Raw genomic sequence first — 13668 nt, forward strand, 5'->3', positions numbered from 1 at the left:
CCCTGATGTCAAACAAGTCTAATTAACTTTTCTTATTTGTGAAGGCATTTTCAGTGTGAAAAACTCAATTGTGCAAGCACATTGTACAGTAATAAAATAAAACATTTAATAGACCCCAGAAAACAATTTCAATGAATTATTTTATGAATATTTTATGTTTTATACATCAATATTATATGTACACATGGATATATGATGCATAAACACACAGTTGCCTCAACTAATTTTTTAATAAACAAGATCAACATGACTAAGTCAATGTTTTAAAGAACTATTTACTTACCATATGTAACGATTTTTCTGGAAGAGACATGTTCTAGTTGTAGATTCCTTCCCGTAGAATTTCCCCCCAGGCATCAGCCTGGATCCAGAAATTTTTCTTCGAGCAGTAACCTTTTGCACCATTAGGTGGCGTTGGTCGACTCCGCGTCTGTCACTGGCATTGTGGTCCCAGTGATGATGTCACAGTTGTACTTAGGCGCCACCCAGGTGCCGATGTCAGTTTCTTTTCACAACGTCCACGTCAGTATCGCAGAGCCATGAAGAACACTGAAATTGGTGTGCCAGAGCTAAGGGGCTGAAAGGGGAATCCCTGTCCCTAGAAATCAGTTCACAAGCGTGTAGGATGGGTGGGTCAGGAAGGAATCTTTAAACAGAATATGTTTCGACCAGATAAATCGTTGCCAAAGGTAACTTGTTCATCTGAAAGAGATTTCTAGTTGCAGATTCCTTACCTTAGAATAGATACCCAAGCAATACCATCCTTGGAGGTAGGCTGCGAACCAAGATCATACTAGAAAGTCCTGCAGGACCAAATGACCAAAGCAGCCATCACTGCGGACCTGACTGTCCTGGCAGTAATGTTTTGTGAACGTGTGCAGGGATGCCCAGGTTGCTGTCTGACGGATGTCCAGGACAGGAACTCCGCATGCTAACGCTGTGGTAGCAGAAGTTGCTCTGGCAGAATGAGCACGCAAGCCCTCAGGGTGTTGTTTCTTAGCCAAAGCGTAGCACATTTAGTACCCATTGTACGTTTCCACACTACCTTCCCTTTCTTCGAGCCACATATCCAGCAAAGAGTTGTTTGTCCACCTGGAAATCTTTAGTACGAGTCAGGTAGAATGCCAATGCACTTTTTGGATCCAGGCGGTGGAGTCTCTCCTCATAAAAGGGATGTGGGGGTGCGTAAAAAGTAGTCAAAGTGACGGATTGGCCAACATGAAAAGGTGTAACAACCTTAGGAAGGAAGGAGGCCCTCATACAAAGCACCACTTTGTCAGGGTGGACAGACAAATATGGTGGCTTGGGAGAAACAGCTTAAAGCTCACTTACTCTACGAGCAGAGGTGATGGCAATAAGAAAAGCAGCCTTGATTGTTAGGTGCCCCTAGGGACAATTTTGCAGCATCTCGAAAAGGAGCACACAAAAGGTTAGTCACAACGAAGTTCAAGTCTCACTGGGACATAATGAACGGTGTCGGAGGAAATAAATGAGTGAGTCCCTTAAAGAATCTTCCAACAATGGGATACTTGAATAAGGAAGGTTGGTCAAGCAATTTAACAAAGGCTGAGATGGCCGATAAGTAATCTTTAAGGGTGCCCAAAGCAGAGCCCTGCTGGGCCAAAGAAAGGATGAACAAGAGAACCTCAGAGGGAGGAGCAGAAAGGGGGGGGGGGGATCAACAGACTTGTTAGTACACCATGCCACAAATTTATGCCAACGACAAGCGTATACCGTTTTGGTGGGAGGGGGGACTGGCTGCCAAGATAACATCACAGACTTCGGGCAGAAGGTCAAAAGCTGTCAACTGCTGCTCAATCTCCACGCAAGAAGGAGAAGGCTGAATACGTTTGGGTGGAGAACCGTCCCCTGCTGCTGCGACAGAAGATCCTCCTGAATGGGCAGTCTTGATCGGAGGATCCGTGGCCATGCTCAGTGGCTCTGGATACCTTACTCTTCATGTTCAGTCCGGAGCCACAAGGATAATTTGGGCCTGGTCACTCTCGATCTTCTTCAGAACTCTGGACATAAGTGGTATTGGCGGGAAGGCATAAAGGAGGCTTGAGTTCCACTTGAGACAAAAAGCGTTGCAGAGTGAGTGCCACCTTGGAAACTCCAACACGCAAAACAGTTTACATTGTGCATTCTCTGTGAAGGCAAACAGATCTAACTAAGGCTCGCCCCACTGCTGAAGGAGGCCTTATGCCACCTCCGGATGGAGATGCCATTCGAGATCTACTATGCATCGATGGCTGAGTTAGTCTACTCTGTCGTTCAGAGAGCCCGCCAGATGCTAAACCACCAGGATTATACCCTGATGTTCCAGCCATAACAAGAGGCGTAGAGCCTCTTGACAAAGAGTCCACAACCCCACTTCACCCAGCTTGCTGCAGTACTACTTGCTGGTAGTGTTGTCGGTGAATACTTGCAAACTTTCCCTTTTAGAGAGGGAAGAAATGCTTTCAATGAAAGCCTGATCACCTAGAGCTCCAAAATATTGATATGGAGCCCGGACTCCAATAAAGACCAGAGACCTCTGATCTCAGCCTCTCCAATGTGGCCGCCCATCCCAGGAGTGACGCATCTCACTACCGTAAGATCTGGTTGGGGACGAGAGAGGGATCTCCCATTGACCCAATAGCGATTTGAAAGGCACAACTGCAGGTCTTTTGCAGTTCCAATCTGGACCATGTCGGATAGATTCCCCTGATGCTGAATCCACTGGAACTTCAGTTCCCACAGCAGAGCCCGCATAAGCCATCTGGCATGTGTCACCAGCAAGAGGCAATGAGGCCCAGAAGCCTCAGAGTCAATCACACTGGAATACAGGATAGAGGCTGAAACATCGGAATCATAACCTGAATACCCCAGACTCGCTTATTTGGTGGAATGTGCCCAAAACTGCAATGTGTCCAGAACAGCTCCGATGAAAGGGAGAGTCTGAGAAGGAATCAGGAAATCCATATTTATAGTGAACCCTAACAAGTGCAGAAAGTTTGCTGGGGAGATGACTTTCTGGGTGTGTTTGCATTCAACAGCCAGTCGTCGAGGTAGGGGAAGACTAAAACCCCTAACCTGCTCAGATGAGCTGTAACCACCACCACTTTTGTGAACACCAGAGGGGTGCTGGTAAAGCCAAAGGGGAGCACGGTAAATTGAAAGTGCTCATGACTTACACGAATCGCAAGTAGCGATTCTAGACAGGCAAGACGGGTATATGGAAGTCCAAGGCAGACCTGACCTGAGGCAGAGTGAGAATTTTGAACTTCTTCTTGAGGAAGAGATCGGGGGCCCGAAGATCTAGGATAGGATGTAGGCCCTTGTCCTCTTTTTGGCACCAGAAAGTAGAGGTAATAACAACCACAACCCACTTCTGGCGCAGGAGCCACCTCTATGGTTCCCTTGGCCAAGAGGGTTGCGACCTCCTCACAGAGAAGTGCAGATGATCCTCTAGTAAGCAGCCACAGGATGGAGTCATCCCCTGAGGGGCAGTTATGAAGGGGAGAGAGTAGTCCCTTCAGACGATCTGTAACACCCACCTGTCAGTCATGATGGATTCCCAGTGGGGCAGGTGATCGCGGATCCTGCCTCCAACTGGTCTGAGATGGGGGGGATGGACTAGGAAGGCTTGGAGGCTGTGGCGGGGTGAACTGGGTAGGCCTCTGGTTCCGAAGAGATGGGTGTCATCGAAAGGCATGTCCAAGAGAGATGGTTGGACATCCGCCGAAAAAACTGAAGTACTTAACCAGGCGCAGCACCTCAAGGCCACTGTCGATGCAGCTGCTCGTGTCCAGCTCACAACGAGTCATGAACTTAGCTGCATTCCTCCCATCAGCAATGGCTGGGAGATGATGGCCCCGGCCTCCTCCTGGACCTGCGGCACTACCTGTGTAACCGTATCCTACAATGAATGGGTTTAGTGGGCCAAAAGGCACGCAGAGTTCACGGACCGCAATGCCAAATAGGAGAAAGAACAGATCTTCTGCCCAAGTTGATCCAGGCTCTTCGATTCCCTATCTGGGTGAGTGGATGGAAATGCGACAGATGATGAAGAAGCCTGGATGACAAGGCTGCCAGGTGTGGGGTGTTGGGACAGGAATTTATGGTCATTCAGGATGGGCTGCTGTCCTATTCACAGGAGTCCCTGTGCTAGGTCTGGACCAAGTACCCAGAAGGACATTGGTGAGGGCTTCATCAAATGGAAGAACAGGCTCTGAAGTGGAAGCCTCAGGGTGAAGCACCTGTCAGGAGGTTAGTCCTGACTGCACCAGAGGGAAGCTCAATGCCAAAGACCTCAGCCGCCCTACTGACCACCATGGAGTAGGACATTCCTTCTGCGGTAGCCACAGTAGGAGAAAACATGCCAGCACCTCAAGTATCCAGACCACTAGCCTCACCCAATTCCTGTGCCAAGTTCAAGTCAGGGTAATCTAGCTGGCATTCTAAATGATCCAACGTTCCCTCCAATCTTTCCTCATATTCGTACCCATAATAAAAAGGGTTGGGATCCAACCTGGGGTGAGTAAGCCCCGTCGAAGTCAGAAGCGGCGTTGATCGAAGCCGTTCCGGCTCCAGGTCATCAGGATTGGGTTGACGTTGATTGTGGGCCCAACCGACGTTGGGAGCATTGACATCTTAGCCAATGCCGGGGTAAGTCGCAATGGAATGACCGGCGTCAGCACGAATCTGTAAGGGGCCCTCAGAGGGAGGGGCCTGAGCCTCTGGCACGGAACCCTAAGGGTCCGAGCCCCCAGGCCCAAAAGGCGCCGCAGGGGGTTCGGTCTGCCCAAAGATGAGGCCTCATAAAATTTGCTGGGCAGGGGTGGCTCTGGCTCCCAGAAACTCGAGGAGGCACGGAGCGAACCCAGAAGTAGGCTCCGCAGACAGAGGCCTTGAGCATCAACACTCTTCCCGCATCAGACGAGCGATGGGATGAAGTCAAAGAATGTCTAGCTTTCTTCAGCTTCTTTTTCTTGTGACCCGAATGTCCCAACAATTTTGAATGGGACGAGAAGGAGTGGTGATGACTCTGCGAGCTGTCTCGAGACCCTCTTCTCAAGCGAGACTGGGAGCGACAGGGAGTGGAACGCCAGACCGCCATGAGCTTTAGGGACCGCTCCTTAAAAGCCTTCGGGTTCATGGCCCGGCACTCGAAGCACAACTTTGGGTTGTGGTCATGCTCCAGACACCACGAACACACCAAGTGCAGGTCAGTCATCGACATCATGTGGTGACACGCATCGCAAGGTCTTTCGAGACATCGCTTAACGTGCCAAAGAAGTTATAAAAAAAAAATTAACATTTTTAAAAAAAAGGTTGATTTTGGTTAAAAAGTGACCAGGGGAGCTCTTGACCGGAACTGTGCGTGGTGCGGAAAGGAAAGAACTGACATCAGTGCACATCTGGGTGGTGCCTACGTATGACCGCAACGTCATCATGGCGACCACAACGCCAACGATAGACGCGGAATTAACCAATGCCACCTAACTGTGCACAAGGGAACTGCTCGAAGAAAAATCTCCAGATTCAGTCTGACGCCCTGGGGAAATTCCAAGGTAAGGAATCTGCAACTAGAAGTCTCTATCACACGATACAACAATAATATGATAGATGTTTGCAACATGTTAGCGCCATACCTCTGCTGATAATCTTCTAATTTCTTCTTTTCTGTGCAGTTCTGCTGCATTTGCCACAGACTCAGCCAAGTGATTCAGATCTTGCTCCATTGGGACACCCATAAAGCTCAATAAAGGTGGTTCCCAGCCATTTCTGAAGCGCGGTATATAAGGTGGAATGAACTGATCCTTTGGCCAATCCACTCTGTTGACAAACAATCAAAGTAAATAAAAGCCATGTGATTGACATACATTTACAGGTGATTAGGTCTCAGTTACGTATAGCTTTTGATGTCTGTTTACAACCTTATCATTTTCAATACATGTCATGTACTTTCAGCGGGCCTTGGGGTAGCCCCCGCTCAAGTCTGAGTAGCTTTAGTGTTTTTCTCAGGTGTCTGCTCTTGATTGTAAGGTTTTCCTCCCTAAGCCTGTGTGTCCCAAACCCAGGAGTATTTTATTCTCAGTGTTTTGACTGAATGAGCTGTTTTTATCCACTCTTATCGAAATAACTCTTTTTTTCAGCACTCTATGGGATTGCATATGTGTCCTTGCTCTCGTCACATCTTCTTTTATTTTTATATTATTAGGTTGGCCAGCCAGATGCAATAAGACACATGCATCACAAAGCACACATAGACATTAGTGATCACCTTGGAATAGGTTTTCATTAATAGAAAACCTTTTTCAAGGTCCCTGGCCAAGCATTTGGCCAAACACATTTGATAGCACAGCCATCTAGAGCCTAAATCTATTGAATGACATATTCGTTATTAACTTTACATTTGGAGGGTGCCATTCTATCTGAAGCATGACAATAGACATGACAAACATAATATATACAGAGGTTAGAATTCATCATTTGGAACTGGAAAATAGTCTTAAAAACTGGAATACCTGTCAGAAACAGGTGGATCCATCACAAGGTATCCGTGTAACAGTTTCTCCTTGGTTGGATTTTCTTTGGTGTAATGCAAGACTGCCTGCCATATGTATGCATGTGTTTGATGTGTGTTTGCATGTATTTGGGGAAAAAGCGACAGCAAAGCAAAATTAAGCTCAGTCTTTTCAAGCCGAAATCTACTAGCTTAGCCAGTTTTTGGTATATTTGCATTTAATCAACTTTATGTCATTTCACCTTTAATAAAGTAGATGCAAGAAATTGGGAGTGGTAGTTGAGGGGGGTGAGCACTCATTTCAAACAATAGGAATGATTCTTGTCAGGGTAAAACAGTCACTAAATTAATCTGGTGGCTATGGCAGGCGATTAGAAAAGTATTCTTACAGTATTCAAACGGTTATAAAGTCAAAACAGAAGGCAAGAAAAATACCAAACCAACTTAGAAAAATAGAATACATTTTTTATAAATAAAATGACAGCAAAACAAAAATCAGATAAGTAGAAATGGATTTATTAATGTTTAAAATGTAAGGTTTAAAATAGAGCCCAAAAGTGTTAGCGCCGACCCTGACTGGGACAAGGGTAATGTTTAAGGTTGACTGCGATGCAGCGCAGGTCAGCTAAAGAGACCTGGTTTTTCCCAGTGAAAGTCTTTACCTTCAGACTCTGGAATGGAAGTCAACAATCCTGAGCGGGCAAGACAGAAATCTGCTGCAGAAAACCACTTCAAATTGTCAAATAGCCAGTGGATGAGGCCTTGGTGAACCCCCTGACTTTTGGCAGGAAAGCTCAGAGTGAAAGAATTTCAAATTTTGCACTCAGAGAAGGTCTCTAGCTGGATCTAAACTTGTTGTGCCTTCGCACAGTGAAGATTTCTTTGTTCTGACTTGGTGAGGTTTTTTGGAACTTGGAATCTTTCAGCAGGGAAAAGCTGCAGAGTGAAGCTGAAGAGGGCTCCCTGAGGCCAGATACCTTTTTTGTGTGGTCCCACTGATTTGGATTTGCTGATTTGAAGAAGAAAATAGCGGATGTAACCATAATCTTTGGCATAGCAGCGACTCACCTTTGTTGGACTGACTTGGCAGGTTGTTCCCGATCCCCTGCTGGTTCCGAAATATTGGCAAAATGCTTCTAAGTTCCAGGTTTCAGGATTTGTTATCTGTACACTATGACACGAGCCAAGGGTCCAGGACCTTGGGGACTGCACTTGGGGTCAGGAGTCACTCCACAACAGGCCAGCAGAAGGGTCCAAGCCAGGTCCAGCTGGAACAGGCCATTTGGGAATGCAAAAAAAGACCTTTGTGCACCTGAAGCTCAAACCGGTCAGCCTTACTGTACTGGAGTGTACTGGAGTACACTTATTTGTCCTGAGTAGAAGACAGATAGCAGGTCCAGTCATCAAGGCTATTTTTGGTTCACAGATAGTTGATCCAGTGCCAGCCTGTGCAGGGAGGATACTCCTTGCCACTCACTTCCTAACCGATGGGGTGGAAAGTGGTGACCCTACTCACTTTTGCAGCATGACCTTAGAGGTGCGGCTAGGAAAATCAGAAACCTCTCCTGCTGTAATCACTGAAAACCGTTTCTGAGGGCAGTTCCTCTCTCACTGATCCTGATGCTTGATTTACTAGGGTGACAAAGGACGGGGGCAAGCTCATCTGACTGTGGCAAGGTAGGCCCCTTTGAAGTTATTAAGATCCTGTTCACAGCCCAGATGGTCAGCATACCAGAGAAACATAACACTGCCCCACACCCAAGGCCTTTGTCTCAGCTCTAGGAGCATGTTCAAACTCGATCTGGGCAGAATTTTACTCGGTGGAATCACTTATAGTTACCTAAAAACTCTGAGATTTCACAGAATTTCACCAACGGGTGTAAAATACACATCACGCTGTTCATGCTCTGAACACCACACAGGAAAAAGGAGAAAAAATACTTTAAACCCAGACACCCAGCCCTCCCAAAAATGTGCAAACTCTTTCTCTTAGACAAAACTAGAAATGTTAATACCATATAGGCCCCTACTGCAACTCCAGGCCACCCAGAATCAAATGTAAATATGTAATAATAAAAAAGGTTTAAAAAAAAAAAAAATACTGGTGCATGCCTGTCAAACAAACAAAAACTTATCCAAAAGTTATTTTGTTATTTTTTCACAACAAAACTTACATTGCATTGCTATATATATATATATATATATATGCAGCAGGGATTGCAGTCAGAGAGTGTTCCTCGCCTTTTTAATCAAACTATAAAGTGACCAAGGGATAGACAAATCATTGGTAGGAGCCTTCTGGAAAGGAAGAGGAAGTTGGAGTCTCTGTGGTACTGCATTCCTCTTAAAAAGAAATTAAAAAAAAATGTGTTGGGAACTGACAAAATGACCTGAACTGCCCATTCTGACAGCATACCGACTCGAAAAACAATTTGAGTTAATTTAGCTGCCATTTGAGTAGGAAATCTACGCGGGAAGCAGCCCCCTGACTGCGACCGCCTGCATTTGTAAAATCTCACTGGATGTCCTCCTAGTGGTGGGAAATCACACTAGGGATAACTAATCTCCCATGTGCGCGACAGCTCACATTCTGAAGCCTTGCTTTTTTACCCGCTGTCATTGCGTTGCTCGAAAGGGAAAAAAATTCCATCCTAAAGCAACTGCGGATTTTTCCACCGGAAGTCTTCAATTCTGTTTGAGGAATTAAAATTCCATCTGGTACTAGCTCACACCTTATCAAGGTGGGTATTCAGCTCCTGTGTTATAACTGGAAGTTTATACACATGGACTTCTAGAAGCTTTAGAGAGTTAACAGGTGACTTTACAAAAGTGCCTGTTCTAAAGTATTTATTACGTAAATGACTTTACTAATTAATTTTGTTTGTACTAAATATTTTAAAAAGTCCAAGAATGAGTTTCGCAAGTGAAGCTAGCAATATTAAAGAAAGCAATATTAAATATTTAATATTGTATCCCAGTGCTTTCCTAGGAACAGTTGACCCTGCTACTTTCAAAATGGCCTTTTGGGCTTTTTCATTGTATGGACATGTTTAATATTAAGATTCTACATGCCTTATTCTTAAATATCATAAGCCTTGCCTTAATGGTAAGTAAGGCCTTCTTAGAGGTGACTTGTAAAAAGGAGGGTTCGGCCTGTCAAAAGTTGCTTTTTTGACTGGTCAAATTTGCAGCTAAAACCTGCACGACCATGCTACAATGGCAAGCCTGAACCCATGTTTGTCCTGTTGCTTCACTGGGAGGCACAATGTGTGACAGGCCCTGGGTATGCTTTAGGTACTGTATACTACGGACTTATAGGTTAACTATGCCAATTAGGTGTATGACAATTTCATCAAGTTGAAAGGTGTAGCAGAGGCACTTTACTCCTGGTTAACAGGTGTAAAGTGTACAGAGGTCTATAGCATAAAAAAATAGTCAAGGCAAAAATCTAGTGGGTACACCATGCAAAAATTGTCATTTCCAACATTATGTATATTCCGTGGGCAGCTTATTTCTGGGCTGTGGTGTTCTCTGCCATACATACCATTAACGGCCATTCTCCACCATAGAATCCACTGGTTAGCCTCCTGGGCTATGTCAAAGAGGTAACCCCCTAGGGACAGCCGACTCACTGCCATGCGCCTTCTTTTAGCCGAGCTTAGGGTCCCCATTCAATGGGGATGAAGGCCCCACCCCCACTATAGAGTATTGGTTGCAGGATACAACTTACTGTCAAGAGCAATTATCCCACTTCGGGGCGCTTATGCCACTATGCTCCTGCCCAAGGATATTTGGGAACCCCCTACTAACCTTCCTGCAACACAGAGACTCACCTGCACTATTAAAGATGGAAGCCAACTCTGAGAATTATCCAACCCCTCCCAGATCCTGTATGCAACTTCTGAGCTGTGTCTGATCCTATGCCCGTGCACACTGGCATCTGCAACACTGCAGCCAGGTGTCCTGTCATCACTTGCCTAGCCAAAGGGCATACTCAACATAGGAAACACTTTGTACGATTTGCTATATTTAGGGTCATATGTGGATGGGTAAAGCAATATCATCACTGTACCTATCATCACTTTGTACCGTGTTTCCCGACTCCTTCCCCCTTCTTTTTGTTTCCTTAACCCCTATTTGCTGACAATATTGTATTGTTGCCTATAACCAAATGCAAATAAAGAAAATGTCAACAAAAAAAAAAAGAAAAAAGAAAAAAAAGATTTAGCTGCACTGTCCCTCGAAATGGTTAGAAGAAGAAAAACAGTATACATTTCATTTTACCTTGTATCGTTTAATATTACATACCACTGTATGTAAGATGTAGGTGCTGTAATAATCACAAGCATTAGGGCATGTTGGCAGAATTAAAGTCCTAAAGAGAAGCCCAGTTTATGACTATGCAATACATGCTTTCTCTGCTGATCTTTAAGGTCTCTAAAAGCAAGATTTAATTTACGTACTCAAAAGTACACAGCTATTGTAGTCAAGCGAAGGCTATTAATGAACACATGTTGACTAAAGCTACAACTCTTCTTTCATATTGGTAGACTATCCAGTTGCAGTGTAAATTGGTAGACTATACAGTTGAAGTGCAAATTAAGTACACCAAGTAAGTATGATCATTGCAAAGTCCTTTGAAGAAAAAAGTTATTTACTTGCACTTTCTGGTGCAATCTCTAACCACAGATTCCTCACTTTTAGAATATAGCATATGCCAGACTGGAATCAGAAATGTTTTCCCAGCCATAACCCCTGCATGCCAACTGTTACCTTCTCCAATACCACCCCAGAAGCGGTCCTCTCTGAGGACCTAGCTGTCAACACAGTGTTTCTTCATGGATGTATGCACTGACATCTATGTCGTAGCATGGCAAACGTCCTTGACAGTCCCTTCCCTTGCTAGTGCAGTTGTTGAGGCTTTGGTCCTGGTGTAATGGGCTTGCAGGCCTTCTGGGGAGCATTTATATCATACTGTTATACAAAAGACTATCCACCTCAACAGTCCTCTTCTGCACCCCTCTGCCTTTATTGACTCTAGTAAAGCTAACAAAGAGCTGGTTGGCCCCACAGCAGTCCTTCTAAGGTCAATAAAAAAAAAGCTCAGTGATCTCTTAGGGTCAGACCTATGAAGCCTCTCCTCCTCTTTCGAGGGGTGAACTGAAGAAGACCAGTAGGGTAATCGACTGACTAACATAAAAGGGCAATTCCACTAGTGGCAGGACAGTAGTTTGAGCCCTCAGCATTACTTGGTCTGTAAAGAAATGAGCATAGGTGGTTGCACCAAAACAGTCTACATTCACTCGTGGTGGGGAGGGAGAGTGGGGTGCTGCAGGTGTGGTTGGTCTTCATTTCCTACTACAGAAGATCCTAAGATACCCCCTGGGAACACTGGATGGAACTGAAGAGACTGACCCAGTGCTAGGACCACTGAAACCTAGGCTTCCCCAGCAAGAACAGCATTTACCATTTGACATAGGAAACAGAGGATGCACAAAGTTACAACTGTGATGGTACTCATCACTTTCATGAATACTCGAGAGACCCAGGTAAGGAAAAAGGATAGCCAAACAAATTGGAAGTGTTCTGAACCCACTATGCACTGGGGGTAGTGCCTGTGGGAAGACAGGATGGGTACATGACAAAATGCATCATGCAAGTCTAAGGACACCATCCAGTCTCTAAGATCCAGAGCAGAGTGAACATTTTGAACGTGCCCCTCCTCAGGAAGGTGCACAATGGCCAAAGGTCCAGTACATGACTGAAGTATCCATTCTTCTTAAGCCTGAGGAAGTAGCAAGAGTAGCACCCCTCCCTCTCCTCCAAGTCCAGCAACTATTTGATGGCACCCTTGGCCAGGCAGGATATTTTTCCTTTTTTGTTATGTAATGTGTACATTTCCTTAGACAAGGCTCCAAGCAAAATAACCTCCAGCACTCCATGAGGTGTAAACTTGGCACAGCTTCAAGGCTCTGGAGGACAATCTGCCAAAACATCCTTATTAAAGGGCAAGAGCTTAGGCAATGGGTCAGGGAACTAGCCTCTACACATTCTCTCCTGCATAGGGTTCTCTCTGATTAGCCCATGGAGCATAATTTAGCAGGTGTGAAGTTCCAGTGTTGAACAAGTTAATTACCTTCGGTAAAAGTATTTCTGGTGGATAATCTAACTGCAGAATCCTCACCAATAGAATATCCTCAGATACCAGACTGGAGCAGGAAGATTTTTCAACATGGCCCCTGCATGCCAGTAGGTGGGATTGTGTGGCTTGGCGTCAACTCTCCTCTGCTCTAGAAGTGATGACTGGAGACACATATAGCTCTCCATTTTGGACCTCTCTCGATGGAAAGAAGTCCATTCCACAGAATAGGGAGGTGGAAAGACACCGAGGAATCTGTGGTTAGCTAGAGTATCCATTACAAAGAGTCACCAAAGTTAAGTAATTTGCCCTTATTAATACGTCTATTACAGATTCATCACCTGTAGAATAAATACCAAAGCAGTACTTCTTCCTGCCTGTCTATGGAATGATTCAGATCAAGAAGGACCTGCAGGACTGAAAGGACAAAATGCCCATCCATTTGGACTTGGCTGTCAAGGCAGGTGTGCTATTTGAATGCGTGCCCCGATATCCAAGTAGGAGCTTGACAAATACACATCAGAAATGCCGCATGCCAGCACAGTAGCAGCAGCAGCCTTGGCTCTGGTGCAGTGAGACCACAATCCCTCAGGGGGTTGCTTCTAGGCCAACACATAACAGATCTTGAAGCAGAGGACTATCCATCTGGGTATATTCTTCTTGTGCATTGCCTTGCATTTCTTTGACTCTCCGAAGTGAAAGAGCCACAACCTTGGGTAGAAAGTCCAGTTTAGTCCTTAACACTAGTTTTTCTTGTAAGAGGGTAGAGTAAGGTAGCTGGACTGAAAGCTTGAAACTCACTCATGGGATGAGCTGAGGTGACTAAGATGAGTAAGGAGTCAGGAGACTAAGGACGGCGATGTGAAGCTCAAACAGGGACATAAATGGGGACATAAGAGAAGTGAGGACCAAATTGAGGTTCCACTGTGCCATCACTAAATGCTTTAGAGAAATGTGGACCAAAACTTTAAATAAATGCATGACAACAGATTTAAATGAGGATAGCTGGTCCAGAAAA

The 13668-nt window shown here is 45.2% G+C and overlaps 1 protein-coding gene across 9 annotated transcripts in view; it reads right to left on the reverse strand.

The window, feature by feature from the left end:
- EPS8 (EGFR pathway substrate 8, signaling adaptor) overlaps positions 1 to 13668 on the reverse strand; it is a 790402-nt gene that overhangs the window by 136691 nt on the left and 640043 nt on the right. For all 9 annotated transcript variants that reach the window (XM_069228470.1, XM_069228468.1, XM_069228462.1 and 6 more), the window contains one exon: positions 5637 to 5820. In XM_069228470.1, the coding sequence (XP_069084571.1) occupies positions 5637 to 5820 (184 nt within the window). The remainder of the gene's footprint in view (positions 1 to 5636; positions 5821 to 13668) is intronic.

The sequence above is a fragment of the Pleurodeles waltl genome, chromosome 4_1 (genome assembly GCF_031143425.1).
Source record: "Pleurodeles waltl isolate 20211129_DDA chromosome 4_1, aPleWal1.hap1.20221129, whole genome shotgun sequence".
NCBI lineage: Eukaryota > Metazoa > Chordata > Amphibia > Caudata > Salamandridae > Pleurodeles > Pleurodeles waltl.